The 21177-nt window shown below is 42.4% G+C and overlaps 5 protein-coding genes and 1 long non-coding RNA gene across 6 annotated transcripts; 3 read left to right on the top strand and 3 right to left on the bottom strand.

Annotated features, from left to right (window-relative positions):
• The first annotated feature begins 5152 nt into the window (after positions 1–5152).
• Positions 5153–6933, top strand: LOC141812016 (uncharacterized). The gene is made up of 3 exons (XR_012600214.1): positions 5153–5216; positions 5983–6067; positions 6775–6933. It is a non-coding gene; the product is annotated as an uncharacterized LOC141812016 (long non-coding RNA).
• A 181-nt stretch (positions 6934–7114) lies between these two features.
• LOC141811574 (putative indole-3-pyruvate monooxygenase YUCCA10) lies at positions 7115–11167 on the top strand (the record flags this gene model as incomplete). Its single annotated transcript, XM_074699594.1, has 3 exons — positions 7115–7618; positions 7700–7909; positions 11030–11167. Coding segments are annotated over 3 exons (852 nt in total), but the record flags the coding sequence as incomplete, so codon positions are not given.
• Positions 11168–11390: 223 nt separating this feature from the next.
• Positions 11391–11870, bottom strand: LOC141811576 (uncharacterized). The gene has a single exon (XM_074699596.1). The coding sequence runs from the start codon at positions 11868–11870 to the stop codon at positions 11391–11393; it is 480 nt and encodes a 159-aa protein (XP_074555697.1).
• Positions 11871–13321: 1451 nt separating this feature from the next.
• LOC141811645 (rubisco accumulation factor 1, chloroplastic-like) lies at positions 13322–14920 on the top strand. The gene has a single exon (XM_074699667.1). The coding sequence runs from the start codon at positions 13358–13360 to the stop codon at positions 14702–14704; it is 1347 nt and encodes a 448-aa protein (XP_074555768.1). The 5' UTR covers positions 13322–13357; the 3' UTR covers positions 14705–14920.
• Positions 14921–15410: 490 nt separating this feature from the next.
• On the bottom strand, positions 15411–18716 carry LOC141811867 (uncharacterized). Its single transcript, XM_074699938.1, has 5 exons — positions 18550–18716; positions 16370–16484; positions 16200–16289; positions 15823–15921; positions 15411–15744 (listed from the first exon to the last, which is right to left on the bottom strand). The coding sequence occupies exons 1-5, from the start codon at positions 18615–18617 to the stop codon at positions 15643–15645; spliced, it is 474 nt and encodes a 157-aa protein (XP_074556039.1). The 5' UTR covers positions 18618–18716; the 3' UTR covers positions 15411–15642.
• Positions 18717–18880: 164 nt separating this feature from the next.
• Positions 18881–20840, bottom strand: LOC141811457 (pectinesterase-like). The gene is made up of 3 exons (XM_074699488.1): positions 19820–20840; positions 19391–19736; positions 18881–19323 (listed from the first exon to the last, which is right to left on the bottom strand). Exons 1-3 carry the CDS (start codon positions 20838–20840, stop codon positions 18978–18980), a joined length of 1713 nt encoding a protein of 570 aa, XP_074555589.1. The 3' UTR covers positions 18881–18977.
• Positions 20841–21177: the final 337 nt, after the last annotated feature.

Below are 21177 nucleotides of genomic sequence, written 5' to 3' on the forward strand. Positions count from 1 at the left end.
GGAAAAATATATAAAATAACAAGATAAAAAATAAGAATATGTAGAATATGCCAAAAAAAATGAAGACAAAAGTAGAAATTAAACAGAAGAAAAGTAACAAGGAACAAGAAAAGGCAAAGAATTATAAGAACATTGAAAAAAAAATCATATAGAAATTATTGAAGAGTAGAAGCAACTGAAAAAGATAACAAGAAGAGTAGGATGACGCTTAGAAGAGATAGAAAGATGAGAAAATTTGGCTAAAATAGAAGAGAACATAGAAGAACACAAAATAAACCAATATGATGAAAAGAAAATTAGCCAAAAGAAAGAAAAGAGGAAAGAAAAAAGAATGGAGAAAAGGAAGAACAACAAGAACAAGAGTGTAGTGAGCTACATAACCATATAAGGAGAAAAATCATGAAGAAAATTAAGAAGGAAAAAAAGTCAAAAAGAAAAAATAAAATAAAATGAAGATGAGTGTTTAATCTTATTGTAATCTCGCTATAACAATATAAGAGGAAGGTGAATAAATAAAGAAAAATATGAACTAGGTTATGGTGCATGCCAAACTATATGGTATACTATTTATTTATGTTTAGAAATATAATCAAATTAAGATAGTACTTATAATGAAGACCAATTTATTAACTACATGTTAGAAATTTTTTTTTTGCTAGTATTTTTGTGCCTAACTACACAGTAAATTGATTTCATAGAAAGGCAATGAGTTTCAATTATAGTATATTGAATAATCAATTAAAGATAATTATCGATATTAAAACTTTCTCTTCACACATAAGATAAAGACAAGGAGTAGCATGTGCTAAGGAGGTATTGCAATAAACACAAGAGAATGTTACAATTCTCATTTAAGAAATTAGGCCAGAATCCATTGCCAAAAAACACATTTAGTAAAAATGAATATATATAAGAAAAGGGGAAAGGTATAAGATAGAAGATAAAGGAAGTTCTGATTCTAGGAAGATGAGGCTCAAACTCAATAAAGCAAGTGAAGAAAAATATTCTATTTTTAAATCCAAGAGAATGCATCAATGTTGAGTTTGACAGTCACTCCATTTTTATTAGAAACTAAAAATCAGCTAGTTTTTTAGATTTTAGAAAGCTTCTAATGTGAAAATCTTATAAAATCATCTTCACCTAGCTGATAACTCCTAGAAAACTTAAATAAAAACCTAGAGCATGAACCTAATTATCTAAGGGATTGGTGTTGGGCTATGCTCATGGTCTCGCGGTCCTTTCCTCACCAGCCCCATAGAGAAGAAAGTGTGGTAGGCATGTCAACAAAAGAACATTGATTTTTTTTTTATAAAACGACAATTATCTAATTGAGTGAAACATTAGGTGAGGTGACTTACAAAAGATGAAATAGGATAGACTCTAATGGTTTACTTAAATTGTGGAAGCATATAAATTTTTTTTGAAAGTTCAGGAGTATTTTCAAGTAGATAAATCTTGAGGATTTAACAAAAATTTTCTTAATTTATAACATGTAGTTTTAGCCATTTAATGTTTCTGATCCCTTCATCTATAAAATAAAAAAACTGGATTCAACGTATCCATTTCATACTTTTGTTTATAATCTATTACTCATATTTCCTTGATGGAACACATTGGTTCACAAGGCTTCTATAAATCTTGTTCTAATTTATTAACAACCTTTGCATACACATCGTAATCATTACTTTCATAGAATAGGTAACAAAATTGCTAGGGTTTCTCATATAGATGATGTAAAAAACAAATTGCACACCTCATAATTTTTAATAAAATTATGGATGTGGAACGATGAGAGTATCTAGATAAAGCCATTGGATTAGACATTCACTTTTAAGTTCTTAGGTAGCGTTAGTGCTTAAAGCATACAAATTCAAGAATGATTTGCTGTCTAAAACGGATTCCAATGCAAGAAAATGTGAAACTAAAGAAAAAAAAAAACACAAAAAGAAGAAAGGCCACCACACCAGATTCCAGTGCAAAAAAAAAAGGAAATAAGTTTAAAGATAAGATTTCATAGAAAGAAGAAATATCATATTCAAGTTCAAGACCAGACTTCAGTGTAAAATGAATATGCAAAAAGATAGAAACTCAAAGAGATACGCAGAAAAAATAGGATCTGTTGCAAAAAAAAAAAAAAAAACAAAACAAAAAAGGAACCCCTAGGTTAAAAGAACGGAAAGAAAAACATAGAAAGAAGTAGGGAGAGATCGACCTCAGCAATCAACCTGGATTTGAGGAAATCTGCTAGCGTCTTCACCCACTGCCTTACTCCCCTTCTCTCCACCGATGAGGTATTCATCGCAGCCCAAGAACGGACGCCCTCTTTCGAATTGAGATTTTGCGAGCCGTTATTAGTTTCTTCAGGGACCGTTAGGTATTTGTGGGCCAAAGTCTAGCCGCCTCCTCTGGATGGGTCAACTTATCGTGGCCCGTCCATCCAACTCAGGCTTTTTAATTTTGAAATATATATATCTATCATACTGATTAAAAAATAATAATAATAAAAATGAAGAGTTATTTATAATTTTATTTTAAAAATAAATATAATTTAATATTAAATTTTATTTTAAAATTAATAAATATCATGATATATTGTGTTTAAACTACCATGCAAATAATGTCTAACTTAAAATCATAAATCAACTTATAGAATAAAATATATAGATTGAGAGACTCAAACTTAACAATGGTGTTAAGTTTCACTAAACAAAATTTTTTATCCAAATAAAGCTCTTTACTTAAATGTCTTAAAACCATACTATGATATATATGATATAATGTACAATATAATATAAATATAAATATAATAGCAATTACAATAAATGAATAATATTCTTTTTTACCTTATTATCATTTGTTGTTATTTATTTTCATTCACATTAAATTACTTGTGCACTATTAAAATCTCCTTTTTATTTTTTATTTTTTATTTTGAACAATTACTTACTATTCCCCCCCTCTTTAATTAGTGGGTTGTCAACTTATTTCAATTAATTGATCTCATAATTATTTTACCTAAGTTTATTGCGCATACATCTAATTTACTATCTAACTATATTTGAGTCAATTAATCCTTAATTTAGTAGACTGATCTACTATAACTTATAGGTCATTGTAGGCTATCATGTTATAATCATTAGTTTTCTTTCAAATTTTTAGTCAACTAAGTTTGCTTCAATAATTACTTAGTCGACTGACTTACAAAAAGAAATATTTTATTTGCTAACAAATCAGTTAGAGTCAATTATCTAGTCAACTCAATGATCAATCAATTAAATTTTAAATTCAACTTTCAATCAACTAGATTATCAACTTCAATCAACTCTAAGACAAAGTCCTTACCTAAGTAAAGTCTACTGAAACCCCAAAGTAAATGTCATTTGTAGATTTTTATCTTACACTTTCCTACCAAGGAGTCACACCCTTGAGACTTCCTCATCTAGCTAAGAGTCCTTATTTCTAGAATTTTCTTCATTGAGAGTCTTGTCTTTAGAACTTCCATATCTACATAGTATGGGTTAACCTTAATCTACCATGACTTTACTAACCAAGAGACCTAGCCTCTAGGATTTCCTCAACCAAAAGTCTTTGTCATTAAGACTTCATTATTTATCTAATGTCAGTCAACCTTGATTTATTATGACTTCCACTTATTCAACCTTATATCAATTTTGACCAACCTTCCTTGACGTTCCAAGACTTTGATTTGTCTATTCTTAGGTCAACTTTAACCCACCATAACTTTCTCTTGCCTAGTTAAGATCCATTTTGATTTGGTAGGACTTCTTCTTGCTTAGATTAGGTTCACTTTGACATATAAAGACTTCCACAATTAGTAACTTTTCTTTTGTTGAGACATGTTGGACTTTCTTAACTACCATTTTTAATCAACTTTAACTCACTTAGACTTCATCTCATATGAAGTATCCAATTAATTTTGACCAACTTGACACGTCTGTAGAGAATCCTATGCAACAAACAATAAAATTCACAACGAAAATAGGATCCCAATGAGCGATCCATGTGAAAGAAAACTCGTATAAAGTTCAATTTATCTATCTAATAGATCTATACCTTTGAAGCGTACCCTTTGCTTATCCCGTTCGTTCTCGATTCGCCAAATCTCTTACACGTTAATTATTCAAAGTCAGCCCAAAATAACATTAATTTTTAATTAATGTTATATAAGGAAGTAGATGGGGAATAGTCTCACATCAGAAAAATTCGATATATTTCACTTCCTTATTAATGTTGCTATGTTAATGAAATTAACACAAAAACTCATGTATTCTCTTCTCATAGGCGAGCAGGTGCTTGCATATGTGAATTCGCCTCGCACACACACGCACAATAGGTTGTTGGCGCAATCAACTCATCTTTTGAGCATTCATCTTATATTGTGCATTCAGAGTCCAAAAAGTCTACGAATGTAACACCCAGATTTATTTGTCCTTTATTTTTAGAATTTTTAATTTGATTTAAATTTCAATAAAGTTCTTTTGGTTAAATGATAGAAGGGAGTTTGATAAAATAAAATAGGTGAAAAGATTCGTCTTTGCAAGACGAATCCAACAAAATTTGTTTGGGTCAATTCGGAAGTCGTTTGATGGCCGAACCAAGCGAACCAAAATTTAATCGGGTTCGATTTAAGAAATTTGACCCGGTTTAATCGGGATTTCTTAATCCCGAAGTTAGGAGTACTGTGCACTCCTCAAATAAACGCCGCCCCATGTTCTCCGCGCGACCCGCGCCCGAGCCGCGTCCGCCCGCGCGGACTACGTCCGCCGCCGCCCGCTTCCGCCGACGGAAACCTCGGAACGGATCGAGAAGGAGGCTATAAGAGGAGACCCCAAACCCAAAACCCTAGCCAGCCGCCTCCTCCCCTTCCTCTGCTCGCGCCCGCCGCGACGCGCCGTCTCCCCTCTTCTTCCTCTTCCACCGAAGCAGCGCCGGCCTTTCTCCCTTGGGTTGCCACCGCCGCCGCGACGCCCTCTCCAGCACCGTCGCCAGCTCGTCGATTTGCCGCCGCCGCGTCTCGCCGCCGCCTCCTTCCTCTGTTCGACGCCCTGCGCAGCCGCCGCCGCTCCTGCTCCGCCACCGGTCGAAGCCGCCGACGCCGCCTCTGTCACCGCCGCGTTCCACTGTCGCCGTAGCCCTGTTCACGCGAAGAAGACGAAGACCACCTGCAGATTAATTAACGGGGTTAATTAAATAAGGTAAGTGGTTAATTACAGGATTTTAATTAGGTTAATTTAATCAAGTAGGATTAATTAAGAGCATTAGGTAATGGATTAAGGTTCATTTGATTAAGCTGGCTAATTAGAATTATTAAATCTAGGTTAATTAGGTTTAATGATGTATTGGTTTAATCAGTTTGATTAGCTAATTGTTGAGTTAGGAAATCGATTAAGTTAATTAGATTACGATTAGCTTGCTGTGGGGTTTAGACTCTAATCGGTTTATGTGAAATAAAGGGGCTCACATACATCCGCGTGGAGAAGACGAGCCAAGATTAATTGATTAACTAAGATTAATTAATTAAGGTAAGATGATTAAAGGGTTTAATTAGGTTAATTAATTAAGATCATTAGCTAATTAGGGTTAGTTTAGAGTGATTAAATGATATTTGATACGTAATCTAATTAATTAGATTATAAATATGTTTAATCAGTTTAATTAACTAGTTAATCAGTTAATTAGTGAAGTTGTTAATCAGTTTAATTAGTAGGTTAATTAGTGAATAATTAGTAATTAATTGTTTTAATAAGTTTAGTGATTAATTAGTTTAATAACAAGTATATATTAAGGTTAAGTTAGGTAATTGATTTATAGTTGATTAATTAAGTTATTTGAGTTTAAATAATTAACGGATAATTAATCAGAGGATTAATTAAGTTATTTGGATTAACTCTTTAACCGGTTGAGTGATGAGATCAGGATAATTCTATGATTTTGGTTAAGTTATAGTTATGATTTTACTAGGTCGCGAGAAGAAGGCGTTAGAGCACCTCGGAGAAGATCTTCAATTTCACAAACCTTAGCGTTAAAATCCTAGTTAGTGGACAAGGTAAGTACATCTCTCACCTGCAGTATGAGTAGTTCCGTGTTTTCCATAAACATGATTTTGTTAAAGCATATGCATGATTTTGTTAAAGCATATGTAAATGGTTTCTTTGCTCTTTGCTATAGTTCCGTTATTTTCTTTGCTCTTTCTATAGTATGATTTTATTAAAAGCATGCATAAAGTTCTTTTACATAGCATGTGTAAATTGTTTCTTGTGTTTTTCCATAAACATGATCTTATTAAAGTATATGCATGATTTTGTTAAAGCATAGTGTAAATGGTAGAATTGCATGATATAAGAAGTATAAGAAATGTATTTTACTTTTAAGAGGCGGGTATCGGGCACAAGGTTCGCCCATAAGAAATGCAAGGCATAAAGGATTCTGGGCACAAGGTTCGCCCACAAGGAAAGGAATCCAGGGCACAAGGTTCGCCCATAATGAATTCCGGGCACAAGGTTCGCCCATAAGAAAAGGAATTCAAGGCACAAGGTTCGCCTATATAAGAGATGTCTGCATTGATACCTCGCTGGGCCCAAAGAAGGATGTTTATTTATTTTCACTTATATATAGTATAAGTTTTCCCATATCATTTACCAGCATTTTCTTTCATATAATAGCATATGTTATGACAAAGTTTTCTATGGTTTTTGTGAGTTAGATGATGTACTTACTAAGCATTGCTTATAGTTTGCATTCCTCATATTGCAGATAAATAAAAGGAAAAGTTTTAGGAAAGAGGAGGCAGCTGGAAAAGTGTTTGATGTGTGGTGTCGGCGGAACCGCGGAATAAGATCAAGGATTAAGAATTAAATAAATTTATTTTATGTCTAAAAAGTTATTTATTTCTTTTGCTTCCGCATGTTAAACAGAAAAAGAAGTTATTGGAGTTATTTTATTTAATAAGTAAAAGTTAAGGAAAGTTTAAAGTACGTAACGTCTCCCTATTAGCATAAGAAAGAGGGGGCGATCTGTTGTTGGCGGCGCCGGTGGGCAGTAGCTTCTGGCCGTTGGTGTTCGCCGGCCATCCGCTGCCCACGGCTGGTGGCCGCGAGTGGAGGCCTGCACCGCCTCGCTGTGGAAGCTACGGGCCTACGACCGCCTCAAGCTCCACCTGGCCAAGCGCTTCTGCGGGCTCCCGCACATGCCCTTCCCTGCGGACGCCCCGACCTTCGTCCCGCGCGAGCAGTTCGTGGCCTACCTCGACGCCTACGAGCGACGCTTCACCGTCGCGCCGACCTGCTCCACAGTCGTCGAGCTCGCCACCTACGACGCCGACGCGGAGGAGTGGAGCATCACGGCGAGCGACGCCGTCACCGGGGAGCTCAGACGCTACCGGTGCCGCTTCCTGGTGGCGGCCACGGGGGAGAACAGCCAGGGCTTCATCCCCGGCGTCACCTTCCCGGGGGACGTCGTGCACTCGGCCACGTACAAGTCCGGCGAGGCCTACTCCGGAGACAGAGTGTTGGTGGTCGGAAGCGGCAACTCCGGCATGGAGATCGCGTACGACCTGTGCGATCACGGCGCCAAGACTTCCATCGTCATCCACAGCCCGGTAACTTAATTCTTCTTCCTCAAGTCAACGGCTCGGTCAATTTCCACATGCGAATTGACTTCGATTTCCATATCCATGCAGATTCATGTGTTTACGAAGGAGCTGATCTATCTAGGCATGGTCATGCTCAAGTACCTCCCCGTCGTCGTGGTGGACGCTCTGGTGCTGCTGATCGCCAATCTCAAGTACGGCGACTTGACCAAGCTGGGCATCGTGAGGCCCTCCCGGGGGCCCTTCAGGACCAAGATCGACACCGGCAGCTCCTCCGTCATCGATGTTTTGCAAATCTTTGTATGGATTGTATCATTTGGATGCATGCATTATAGATTTTGATATGAATCTTTGTATGAATTGTATTTTTGTATGGATGTTGATATGTATTGTTTGTTATTTATGTGTTGTTATATATGTTGTTATGGATTGTATATGACAAGTTTGTATGTTATAAATCGATCTGATTGGATCGATATGTAAATGTATATACAGGATAACCAAGAAATAAAATGAGCATTAGAAATTTTTTTTACTCGGCGACAAAATTTGCAACGAAAATCATTTTCGTCGCAAATTTGCAACGAATTTTGCGACGAAAATAGGATCGTCGCAATTCTATCGTAAGTTAAGTTTTGCGACAAATTTTCAAATTCGTCGCAGAATTCGTCGCCAATTGGCGACGAATTTATATTCGTTGCCAATTGGCGACTAATAAAATTCGTTGTCAATTGGCGACAAACCAAATCGTCGCTAATTGGCGACGAATATAAATCCGTCGCCAATTGGCGACGAATTTATATTCGTTGCCAATTGGCGACGAATAAGTTCGTCGCCAATTGGCAACGAATTAATTCGTCGCCAATTGGCAACGAATTAATTCGTCGCCAATTGGCGACGAATATGTTCGTCGCCAATTTGCGACGAATTCGAATTCGTCGCCAATTGGCGACGAATTCTGCGACGAATTTAAAAATTCGTTGCAGAATTGTGCGACGAAATTGGATTTTTCGTCGGAGCATTTTGCGATGACCTAATTGCGACGAATTTAAATTCGTCGCCAAATTCGTCGCAAACCAGTTTTGTAACGAATTTTTTAAAGAAATTCGTCACAAAATTCGTCGCAGAATGCAGTTTTTTTTGTAGTGACGAGCTATTTTTGAACTGAACTCGAGCCATTCGTAAACTATTTAATTTTATTACAAGCCAAACTCGAACTTAAGAATTAAAGCTCAAATAGAACTTGAGCCGAGCTCGAGCATAGGGAAAATGAATTAAGCTCAAATTTGAGCCTCTTAATGTTTGGCTCAGGTCGATTCGATTACATCCTTATTTAAAAGGAGATCAAAGCGTACTTTGACATGGCTCCTCCAATGCTCAAGTCAAATTGGAAGAGAAAGAATCGAAGTGAAAAGAAAGTAGTAAAATGTTATTTTCTAGGTATCTTTTACACTACAAAAATACCTACATTTAATGACCTCAAACTTCAATCGCTAAACCTGTTTAGCAATAAAAAAATCATAAAAATTTTTATCATAAATTGATTTAGCGATCGAATATTAATTCAGTAGCTAATATAATTTTTTCACCCAAAAAAATGGAAGATATAACAACCGAATTATAACTTGATCGCTAAAACTATATAATTTAGATTTTTTTTTTAGAAAATAGTGACGGAAAATAAAATTTTTGTTGTTAATTTTCCATAAGTTTCAACAACATATCCCTATTTTTCTAATTTATACCTTATTTACATCAAAATATATCTAAACTATATCACAAATCTATCATATATAATCCAAATCTTATCAGGCATATTTGATATTTTTTTAAATTTTTTCTCCACTTGTACAGTTGAGTCTTTGCACATTTTTTTTGACAATAATTATCTCGTATTATTTTGAATTTTTGCTCGTAGCTCAACTCCCAAGTATATATATTTTAAAAAATATCAAAAATATTAGTATTAGAGAATAATAAATATTTAAATTACTTATCAATAAATCATGATAAAAAAATCTTTCATATTTTAATCTACTAAAAGTGCACTATCGTTCTTTAAAGTTTTTTGAGATGTACGCAACCATACTATAACTATTAAGAATACAACTGCATGAAAAAAGATGTTATTTTTATTATAAAAAAGAAATAAATTTAAATTACTAATAACATCAATATATATCAATCTCCAACAATACTCAACACAATCTGACCACTATGTACTAGTAGACTAGCTGACATGATTATATCTGTAAAATAACATTACAACACATACACTATCCAACATATAAAAGCAAGCATATTCATAACAAATAACAGTTTTCAACTCTAAACTTTAATCATCATTACAATCCAAATTATTAACATTAATAATTTTTAATTTTCATCGTTATACTTTATTAACTCTTCATTGCTGGACATCTCTCTATGATCTATTTCATCGTAAGTGGCATTTACATCTATTAATAATTAGAATGTAGGCGATCGAATATTGAGTCGATCGTTATTTTTAACGATCGAACCCTGGTTCGTAAGTGACATTTACATTTATTTTTAGTGACCGAATACTGGTTTGGTGGCTTATTTTAATGATCAAACCCTGATTCAAACGTTATATTTGGATGCATGCGGGATTAGGATAATTAGCGATTGAATTATTTATTATTGCTAGTTAGCGATCGAAATACTATATCGGTCACTAATATAACGATCGAATTAAATTCAATCGTTAATTCCATCATTATTTGGGGATATTTTTGTATTGTTAATGCTATCACCATTACTTTATATAGAGGGTGAAAAGGTGCCCCCGATCTTTAAGAGATGAACCCCTGCCCTCTTCCCTCTCCTTTAGAAGGCATGATCTTCTATAACCAACATTTGTTATAACTGATGTGTCCTTTAGAATTGTTGACAACTTGCTATAACTACCGCATCATTTAGGGTTGTTGGCGACTTACTATAACTGTTACATTCTTTGGGGCTGCTAACATATGACCGTCGTGTCCTTGGGGTCGCGATGATGACTATGTCGTTATACTTGTAGTTCTCGGTGCGTAACAGCGGTGTCTCTTGAAACTGTTGGCGTGTAACAGCCACATATCCATTTGAGTTTTTGGTGTAAAGCAATCGCGCTCCTCGGAGTTGCATAATGGCCCAAATGCGACTCAGATCGATTCGGATTGATCTCAACCAGGACTCTGCTAAGCTAACCCTAGTTTAGGGATGAGTTTGGTAATTTGACTTAAGTCCCATCTAGAATCGGACGGACTAAGAGCTATGTTGACTAAGTCCCGGAGAGGACTATATTGACAGACCGGATCCTATGATACAGTTATCTCCGCCACCACATCAGATTTAAAACTGAAAAAGCAGTTATTGCAGTAAATCAGGTGGTTAATTAATGGTTGGTGGCTGAAGGGGCCGGGCATCGATCAAGGGCTCGAAGCTCCATGGACAATGAGCCATGGCCGGCGGGCAAAGGGGACGGGGGATATTAATGATAGTGTCGAGGAGAAGGGTGGCACGCCCACCGCCCCTGTCCCTTATGCCCAATGACGGGGAAGTAAGAATATATATCCGCTTCCATTTCCATGTCTGAAATCTTCCAGTACTTTTCGATCGATCGAGAGTTTATCTGTTCGTAAAAAACCCCATGCAAAATTTCACGACTGTTCATAAGCAATCAGACTTTCAGCCAGCTGCGTTCATGGAAGAAACTATGATCACTGAACATCGATCGATGAACACGTATGGTATATATATATATATATATTGAGACCTACACTGCATGTCTCTTATCGTGCTGTTGGTGACCGAGCCTCAGCTCCAAATCCACCTCACCGTCTTCGTCGACCTCCTGCCTCCTCGCCTCCCCGCCCGGCTCCACCGCGCCGGTAGCGTCGCGGTGGCGGCGGCGATAGCCGCCAGTACTACTACTGCTCAGTCCCAACCTGAGATCCTCGCCGAAGAGTCGGTGAGCCGTCGTCATCTCCGCCGACGGCGATTGCACGGTGTAACCAGCAGCACCACTGCCACCATGGGATATAGACGACGAGCCCATCGGCGTCGGCGGCTGCGGCGTTTGTGCCTTTGCTCGGTCCTTGCGGTGGATGTTCATGTGGCCGCCGAGGGCCTGCGCATTGGAGAAGCCCCTTCTGCAGAAGGTGCAACCGTAGTAGGGGTGCGGCCGGGCGCCTGCATCGTAGTCATCGTCGTCGCCGGAGGCCTTGGTGGTGCTCTTACCGTGCTCCTCCTCCATGGCTAAAGCTAATGGATGGCTGAATTTTCAGGCGAAGAGAAGAGAAGTGCGAGGAAGGAGAAGAAGCGACAATCGGAGGGCATTGCTTCTGTCAAGAGTGTGAATTAATAGATTAAGAAAAACACGGTTAATTCGATGCCTATTTTTAGCGAGTATTCTATGCGGCCGGCTGAGGAGGAAGAGAAGAAGGAACCCTAATTTTCACTAAAATATTTTTTACTTTTTGAGGAAACTTTCAGCTGAAGCCATGAGATGGCTAGCTGTTCTATAGATGTACGTACAATATGCATATATAGCAACACCTTGTGAACTTGGCTTCTTCTCAGAAGTCTTCATGGACTTCAGCAATGGCAGTTCACACTACTTCAGCTCGCATAAAAGGTCATCGATAGATGGTGATAAAGAATGGAGGTAGATTAGGTAGCTGTTCAGAGCTAAAAGGATCTGTGAGGTCAGGCTCATCGAGCATGGTCATGTGAATTGGACACAAGCAGTGAGCAGTCAGTCAACTCCCCAACCACTCTGGCAAGGTTAATTATTAACATTATGTTGTTTTGGACATTCTGATGTCTTGTTCTTGATCAAGCTATGTGCGTGTACCTTCTTGTTCCTGCTGAAGCAATTGTCCAGGAGTTAATTTTTAATTGAGAAAGGTCTGGGTGAGTAGTGAAACAAATTTAAATAAGTTTGATAATTATATAAATGAGTTCTGATATTATGCGCGACACAGCCTGCGCGATTCCATGCGCGACACCGCTGACCCCGTCACTTCCCCCTGCCCTCGCCACGCCGTCCGATCACCGTCAGCCGCCGGACCAGACCCGATCGACGCGTCACTCGTCAACGCGTCAGCCGACGTCGGATTCCGACCAGATTGTAGCCGGAATCTGGTAAATTCGACCGAAAACCGCCGAATCCAATACACGATGATTTCCGACCAAATCGCGGCCGGAAACCGACCGCGATTTGTCAGAATCCGGCGTGGCCACTGCTAGGCGTGATTCCAACCAAATTGCACTGGATTCTAGCTTGTGGTCACAATCCGATCGGAATCCGACACCGGCCAACGCGTCGACAAGTGGCGCGTCGACCGGGCCCGGTCCGACGGCCGGTGGTGGCCAGACGGCGCGGTGAGGGGCTGCGGTAGCGGCAAGGGTCGGGGCGGAGTACTGTACATTCCCAATTTTGGACGGTTAGATGCAGCGCGCGATCGGTGATGAACGGTGGATTCGGTGTCGCGCACGGGCGCGCAGGAAACAAGCACGCAGAATATCATTTTCGTTATATAAATAAGAGTTAAACTTGTAATTTACTTTTAAGTGGGCTTAATTAAGTGGCAGGAGTTAGTTGTAGAGTTTTGGGTAAGGCCCAATGGGCCAAGTGCTCATCTTTTAGGGCCCATTAGACCCGTGCATGAAGAAAGTGGTGGATAAGCCGTCCTTCTCCTTCACCACCACCACCACTCGCTTAGTCTCCGACGCCTGCCCATGGCGATGCTCTCCGTCGTGGCCGCTCCCAAGCCCAGGTACGCGCCCCTCTTACAATCGTCCTCATGCTCCACAGCGCTCCTCCTCCGCCTCGGCCTTCCTCAGCGGGCTTCCCGCCGCCGCGTCTACGTCTCCAAGCTGCCCACTCCGCCGCCATACCCTCCGCCGCCGGGGGAGCAGGTGTACCAGCCCTTCCGCCCTCCGCCTTCCCCTATTCCGGCCAATTACCGCTCGCTCGGCCTCACCGAGCGCCTCGAGATCCTCCGCGACCGCCTCGGCTTGTGGCACGAGTACGCCACTCTTCTCCCCAGCCTCGGGCACGACGGCTTCACCCCTCCCTCGATTGAGGAGCTCACGGGCATCCCCAGCATCGAGCAGAATCTCCTGGTGGTCGCCACCCAGGTCCGCGACTCCCTCGTCTCGTCCTCCTTTGACCCCGAGTTGCTCTCCTACTTCGACGCCGGCGGCGGGGCGGATCTCCTTTACGAGCTCCGCTTCCTGAACGCCACGCAGCGCGCTGCGGCCTCGATCCACCTGATCGAGCACCGTCTCGATCCCAAGGCCGCTCAGGAGCTGGCGCGGGCGATGAAGGACTTCCCGCGCAGGAGGGGCGATCAAGGCTGGAACTTCTTCTCCGCCGCCTCTCCCGGCGACTGCTTGGCGTACACCTACTTTCGCCTCAGCCGGGAGGCCATCGACCCTGACGAGCGGGTGGCTGTGCTCAATCGGGCGATCGAAGCAGTGGAGACGGAGGCCGCGAAGAAGCGGGTGGAGGAGGAGATGGAGCGGGCGACCGGGCGTTTGGAGGAGGGCGACGGGAGCGAGGAGGCGGAGGGGCTGCGGGTGACGGTGCCGATCGTACGGCTGAGGTACGGGGAGGTGGCGGAGGCGTCGACAGTGACGCTGCTTCCAGTCTGCCGGGCGGCGGAGGGGGAGGAGGGGATGGCGGCAGCGCCGCGGAGGTGCAAGGCGGAGGGGGAGCTGGGAGTAGTGGTGGCGGAACGAGGGTGGGGGAGGTGGGTGGTCCTACCGGGGTGGTGGCCGGTGGCGGCGGTAGCGGCAGAAGGGGAAGGGGTGGCGCTGGAGTTCGTGGACGGGAGGGTGCTGCCGTGGCGAGGGAGCGGAGGGTGGGAGGAGACGGTGATGGTGGTCGCGGACCGGGGGAAGCGAGAGGTGACGAAGGGAGCGTACTACGTGGTTGGCGGAGAGGGGAAGGGACTGCGCGTGGAGAGAGGGGTGGAACTGCTTGCGCAGGGAGTGGAGGCGGCGCTTGGGACGGTGGTGCTGGTGGTCAGGCCGCCGAAGGACGAGTTCGACGACATGATCCGCGACGAAGACTGGGATTGAATCGACGAACAGTTCTTCACCGGCATTGAGGAAAAAATTCCGTCACAAACAAACGAAAAGTTGAATTGCGCAGCTGGAAACCTTGAAAATTGGAATTCAGAAGATTACAGAATTGTTTTTAACCACCAAGGTGAAGAGGAGAAACACAAACATGGGGAGATGTAATAAAACGTTTTTTGCATTATTGAATTTCAGATGTATCATCGTAATAGGAAAGAGGAGGAATGCTATGTTATGTGACGAGAAATCCGTGATCCGTGTGGGACACCCGCGATCCACCGCCGCTGCCATTACCGCGCCGTCCGACCACCGCCTCGGGCGCAATCGATGTGCCACTCGTCGGTGCTCTATCCGGCACCGGATTTTGACTAGATAGTTATCGGAATTCGATGGAATTCGGCAAAACAAGGTCGGCAGTGCGCACACGTCGTTTCCGGCCAAATCACGGTTGGAGATCGACAGAAGAGACGCCGGTCCTTCCTCGATCGGTCTTCGATCGCGATTCAATCGAAATCCAATCCGATCGCCGATCGAAGTGCCGACGAGTGGCGCGTCAATCGCAGCCAAGGCAGCGACCGGATGGCGCGATGAGGACGACGGCAGCGGCGATGGGTCAGGGAGTCGCGCATGAGTTTATCGCGCAACATAGCAAACCCATAGGAAAGAGTATGTATGATATCTTGACATCCTAACTCATATCATCATATGCATCATCCCAATATAATATAAAATTATTATATCCCTGAAAAAATTTCAAAACTAAAATTTGTAAAATACATCTCAACCCCAGTAGACAACACATTGAAACCTTCCAATAGCAAAACATAATGAAAATTGATAGACTGAATAAAATTCGTGTGTTCCAAATAAATGAGTTTTCAGACCGAGCTATAAGAAACATATCTGTCTGTAGGATGCCCACCGGCAAGCGCTTCAAACTAATTGGTTTTCGACTTGGGAGCCACCCTCTTGGATTGTCGTCTTGCAATTGTGTTCTTCATGCTGAGGAAAAAGAGTAGCGCACCGAACAAAGCTACGTTCTGTTACAAGGAAACTGGTTATCAGTTGCTTCATTTTTGTAGACTGATATTGAGCTGATTGATAGGATTGAGGCAAACCTGAGCAAATCGGTTAAACAGCTGAACAAATTCTGGCTTTTCTATATCGTAATTATAGAAGTCATAAACCACGGGTGTAATGAAGGCAAGGTACAGAAGCTGCACAAGTTCGCCATGTCCAAGAAAACACAAGTTAGTATAAGATCCGCAATAACTAGCAAACACATAGTCAGCATGCCTCTGACTGCAGTGGGCCATTTTTGCACAAACTGTAGTTGTACATCTTTTTTTTTATAATTTAAATAAGATAAAATAACTTGTGAGATTTCATGATTAGTTAGAGTTTCTGAGACCAATAGAACTTCAAACACCAGGTACACTCTCTCAGACCCCATAGAAAGGATACATAATGATACTGATAAATTAAATATACATACCAGAAGATATGCTCCTAAAGAGCTGCTCAAGATGAACAAGAGACCACCAAAACCTTTCAGGAATATGGTACTTGCAAGGATATGTTTCATCTGAACAATAATGTAGAAAATTAGTACTAGTAGTAGGAGGAGGAGGAGGAGGTGAGAGAGAGAGGGAAAGAGAGAGTCACTTCAATGTGTGGTATCACAATGCCAAGATGTGAAGAGACATGTTTCACGAAACGGTTGTATTTTGGCCTTAGCGCCTTTGCTGCTGGTCCACCATCAGATCCGAATTCACTAAATCTGGCAAAGTGATGATACATATCAGCTAGATTGTAAAGCTTTGATCCTGAAAGTGAAAATAAAGGCCACAATCTTAATGGCAAATTAGCAAACATGAATTTCCAATGATAACAACAAACACCTGTGTGCTTATTAACTCAACAAAAGATGCTGCTAAAAGTTGATTGAGAAAATAGTTAAGCAGAAAATTAATATATCTTCTGTTATTTTAATCTTTCTTCTGATTTCTTTGATGATCAACTCTCCCATTTCATCAATGAGCTTCAAAGGATACTATCTCCTTTTCCCAAGCATTTGCTCGATTTATACCCTTCATAACACATGGAGCCAAGTTTCACACCCTTCTTACCATATCCAGAATGGACCAACCATCTATTCTCAAAACTAAACAATGAGAGCTCTTAATTGGCCAACCTTTTCACTTAGATAACCAATGGATTATGATCAGATAAAATAGTTGCCCTAGTAGAAACTTACCAGGATTCCAAATGTAGCCATGAAAACTTTCCTTCTAAGTCGGTCAAAAGATGAATCCATGAAAAATTGGTCTCCAGACAATATTTTTCTTCCCAACTTAGCAGAATTCACTATAGACAATAAAGATGGTGGCAATGAAGATGCTACCATTGACTTGCTTTAAGGACACATCAGGAAACTTTCACATCTGATAACTCACTGAGGTTGAGCACATCAAATGCAATAAGCACACAAACATTCAAGGTATACCATGGGTCAATTAATTCCAACAACTAAAAGACAACTAGAAAATTGTATGCACAAATCTCTGCACACAACAATTAATAGGCCAGTCAGTATAAGAAAAATAAAAGGCAATCATCTGGATGTCTCAACTGCATAGCTTAAGAGTGCACCATGCTTATAGGGCATAGCAGCACCATAGCAGTTCGGTCATGGGCACTATTGCCAATATCTTTGATTTAGAGGACACTAAACAAGGAAAATCCAATTGAATTGATTGCGCTATCTAGAACTTTTCATGGCATCAGTAATTATAATTGTCTATGCTATTTTAACATAACTTGGAAGTAATTAGGCATTCAGTTAATGGAATCTTACAGCATTCATGGAAAAGTATAGGGATGCAACATTCCCATGTTGGGTTCAACATTCATTACAGTGTGCAAAGCCACATGACTTAACCACGGTACTGTGCATTCATGAAATCAACTTTTCTCAGGAGTCAAATGATGACCTCCAAAAAGATGTGGCAGTTTAGATTCATCAAGTGCATATCTCTGTAGCTTATGTCTAGCAAGGAAATACTCTGCCATAGTTTATTGCAAGTCTAAAGATGTGCAAGCAACCATTGCTTATTTTCTATGTTTTCTTTTAAAGTTTATTTCAACCAAAGCAAACTTTTTATCCTCCTATAAAGTTTCAATATTAACATACTAGTATTTTTTTTTAAATGCTAGGAACATGAGTTTAGCACAAATAGAACAAATTGCTAGTATCTTAACAGAAGTTATTTTAAGTATTTCCGACAAGTGAAGAGTAACCTAATGATACTTCAATCCCAGTACCTTCTAGAGCCATTACCAGGCCATATTTGGTATCTAAATAATACTAGAATTAAATATATACTAGATCACGGTTTTGAGCAAAAATGTCAACACCTTATCAGTATAGGAGCAACAAAATTGAGAATTCAATCCAATCAAAGACTGTCACCAAATAGATCAGCATCTTAAAAACCAGAGGATCATCAAAAGGTCACCAATTTTTCGGTGCAGAAATAAGCAGAAATAACAGGAAATCGAAACAGGGGAAATTAAACAGTCAACGAGAAACAAAGACATAGATTCCAGATACGAACGATCGAAGACCGAAGCCGTCAGGAGACAACAAACGGAGCATCGAAACACGAAAACTACTAAACCCGACTCTACCCAACCAACAGAACCCACCAAATCTGAGCTCGCAAACCAAAGAACCACTTCAGAAATAAATTATCCGATCCGAGATCCAACAGAAACAGCAGATGAAGAAGGAGATGGAAAACAACAACAAAAAAAAAAACCCCCAAGACGTAAGAGCCAATTACTCGAGGTATGCGGAGAGGAGAAAGACGGCGGAGAAGAGGACTCTCCCGGCGAAGGACATGAAACCCATCTCGGCGCGGCAGAAACGGCCCCGGCGACGGCGATGACTCCCCAGAGAGATCCCTTCCTTCGCGTCGGTTCTTTGTCTTTTCTAGACGGCGACAACGAGAGGAATAAGCTGGGAACCTCCACAGATGATTCGTCGAAATTACAAGATTGCCACCCCTTCTCTCAAGATTCGTATTGGGCTGGGCCGCTTGCCCATCACTCAATATTTAAATTTTCTCAAATACATAAATATTATTCCAAAAAAAAAAAAACAACTATCTCATTACAGGAAAACCAATTAATTATTATTTATGCATGAATCAATTAATTAATTATTTATCATTACAGGAAAACCAATTAATTATTATTTATTTAACGGGTATTAGAGCAATCCACTGTCATAAGGCACTCCTGCCTGCGGCAACCAGTTGTCGCCCAGAATGAAGCTGCTCACCGTGAAATTGGCCGCGTCGCCTTCGCCAATCACATGGAATCCCGGCCACGTAACCCGGTCGGCGGTGCCGGCGCCGGGCCCGGTGTTGTCGAACTCCGCATAGTACAACGTGTCCAACGCAAAGTTGCCGTTCCACGGCAGCCATCCTGCCGGGTCGACCAACGCGTCCACGAACGACTCCGCGATCACCGTCCTCGAGTAGAGCCTCCACGGCCGGCCGAGGTACGTCCTCGTCGAGCCGCCTCCGGCGGCGAGGTCGTCGGCAGCGAGAAATCTGTATGAAAAATATAAACATATAAATGGATTCCTTTCTGGTTGATCAAGTGATTCAGTTTAACCACCTGCAGGACTGCATCGAGGTGCCGGTGTTCTGGTTGGGGTCGCTCCGGCCCTGGGCGGTGACGGTGTTGCTCTGCCCGGGTCGCGGCAGGCGGGAGTAGACGTTGCAGCTCTGGAAGACCACCGCCGCGTTGCCGAAGATGTAGTCGACGGTGCCGTAGATGTCGCACTCGCGGAAGAATTGCCGCATCGAGTGCGTGTAGAGCGTGTCTTGGTAGCCCTCGAAGCTGCAGAGGTAGAAGGTGGAGAGATCGGCCCCGTTCCGGACTGCGACGGCCTGAGCCTTCGCCGGACCGGCAGTGTTCTGGAAGGTCATGTTGACGGCCACGAACCCTTGTCCCACCACCGCTGCAGAGCAGAGGAATTCGAACATTAAATTTCTGAATGAAGGAATCAATCGATGGTTAATTCTTTGGTTTCGATTCACGTACCGAAGGATGAGGAGTTAAAGGTAGTCCAACCATCAACCACATTGTGGTTACCGGTGACGACGGTGCGGTTGATACCCTCGCCGATCATCATCAAGTACGTTTTGTGCTTCCCGACGACGACGTACTCCTGGTAGACGCCGGCGGCGACGTATATCAGGTAGTAACCGTTGGTGGTCCCGTCGAGGTTATTGGGTGCCGAGCTGACGGCGTCGGTGATGCTGGTGTAGTTCCCCGTTCCATCTTGGCTCACCACCACAACGTCGTACACCAAAACGGTGTCTGTGCCGGTCTGGAGCAGCCGCCGGCCGCTCCACCTCTCGAACAACTCCCTTTTCGGAGCCGACATCCGCAGGGGTATCCGGCGATCGCCGTCGACCTTAGCTTCATGGAAGAGCAACCCTCTGCGGTGCGGGATGAGTTTCGAGGCAGAGTGGTTTCCCTTGCCACGCCCCCTGTTCTTCCAAGCCTTATTGAAGAGCGCCAGCGACATGCCGTAGAGCTTGGTGCCGTTGGAGATGGGAACCGCGAGGCCGTTCTTGACGGACCACGCAGCCGCGGTCGCCTGCAGACCGTCGGAGCAGGTCTGCTGGTTGGTCACCAGCGCGGAGAGCAGGGTCTGCAGCTTCTCCGCCTGAGGGTCGAGCAGCGTGTCGGTGTAGTTCAATGCAGCCGCGGCCGAAGTCAGGAAGTCGATGTTGAGGCCCGAGAGGAGCTGGCAATCCTGGAGGGCCAAGACGGCGGTCGGAGACAACGCCGAGTGCCGGGCGAGGTAGATGCCGACCAAGTTGGAAAACTTGCGGGCCTCCGAGAGGGACTTGGCCAGAGAGAACCGGCCGTAGTCATAGAGGCTACCTCGCCGCGGGAGCACACCCCTGCAGAACTTGGGATCGACGGCGGAGTTGCAAGCGACGGAAGGGTCGACGGGGGCAGAAGGAGCGACGACGCCATCGGAGTGCGTCGGAGCGAGCAGGAAGAGGAAGGAGGAGAGGAAGAGTACGGCGATGAAGGTGGTAGAAGCCATTATAGGATTCGTATGTTGACTCACAAGAGGGTGTTGGTGAAGTTATATATACACATTAATGGCGAAAGGCTTAAAGCGGAAGAGTCTTGTTCGTATTCAATTAGCCAGAGGAATAAGTTTGTTTAAAGTCAATAAATTGACTTTAGGTGACATAAAGCGCGTTGACCAAGACATAGGCCACCCACCGAAACAGTCAAGAATCCAGCGGAGTGTTCTTGCCCCAGCCCAACACGCTTGTCCTGTCGGGGTTAAACCGGATCCGTGGACCTGATGATTTCCAACTTCGTAAACCAGTCGAATCGAATCGAATCGCCCATCTGATCGAGAGTTAGGCACC

Source organism: Curcuma longa, chromosome 17, assembly GCF_044706935.1.
Source record: "Curcuma longa cultivar G26 ecotype Majalengka, Jawa Barat chromosome 17, ITB_CL_G26_1.1, whole genome shotgun sequence".
In the NCBI taxonomy this organism is placed as follows: domain Eukaryota; kingdom Viridiplantae; phylum Streptophyta; class Magnoliopsida; order Zingiberales; family Zingiberaceae; genus Curcuma; species Curcuma longa.

Excerpts from the sequence above, each read along its gene's own strand:
- LOC141811576 (XM_074699596.1), bottom strand. The coding sequence starts at position 11,870 with ATGGAGGAGGAGCACGGTAAGAGCACCACCAAGGCCTCCGGCGACGAC.
- LOC141811645 (XM_074699667.1), top strand. The coding sequence starts at position 13,358 with ATGGCGATGCTCTCCGTCGTGGCCGCTCCCAAGCCCAGGTACGCGCCC.
- LOC141811867 (XM_074699938.1), bottom strand. The coding sequence starts at position 18,617 with ATGGGTTTCATGTCCTTCGCCGGGAGAGTCCTCTTCTCCGCCGTCTTT. Across the intron at positions 16,485-18,549 it reads CTCCTCTCCGCATACCTCGA|ATTTAGTGAATTCGGATCTG; the intron begins GTAATTGGCTCT and ends TCACTTTGCCAG. Across the intron at positions 15,745-15,822 it reads TGTTTAACCGATTTGCTCAG|AACGTAGCTTTGTTCGGTGC; the intron begins GTTTGCCTCAAT and ends TCCTTGTAACAG.
- LOC141811457 (XM_074699488.1), bottom strand. The coding sequence starts at position 20,840 with ATGGCTTCTACCACCTTCATCGCCGTACTCTTCCTCTCCTCCTTCCTC. Across the intron at positions 19,737-19,819 it reads CTTTAACTCCTCATCCTTCG|CGGTGGTGGGACAAGGGTTC; the intron begins GTACGTGAATCG and ends TCTGCTCTGCAG. Across the intron at positions 19,324-19,390 it reads ACCTCGATGCAGTCCTGCAG|ATTTCTCGCTGCCGACGACC; the intron begins GTGGTTAAACTG and ends TTTTTCATACAG.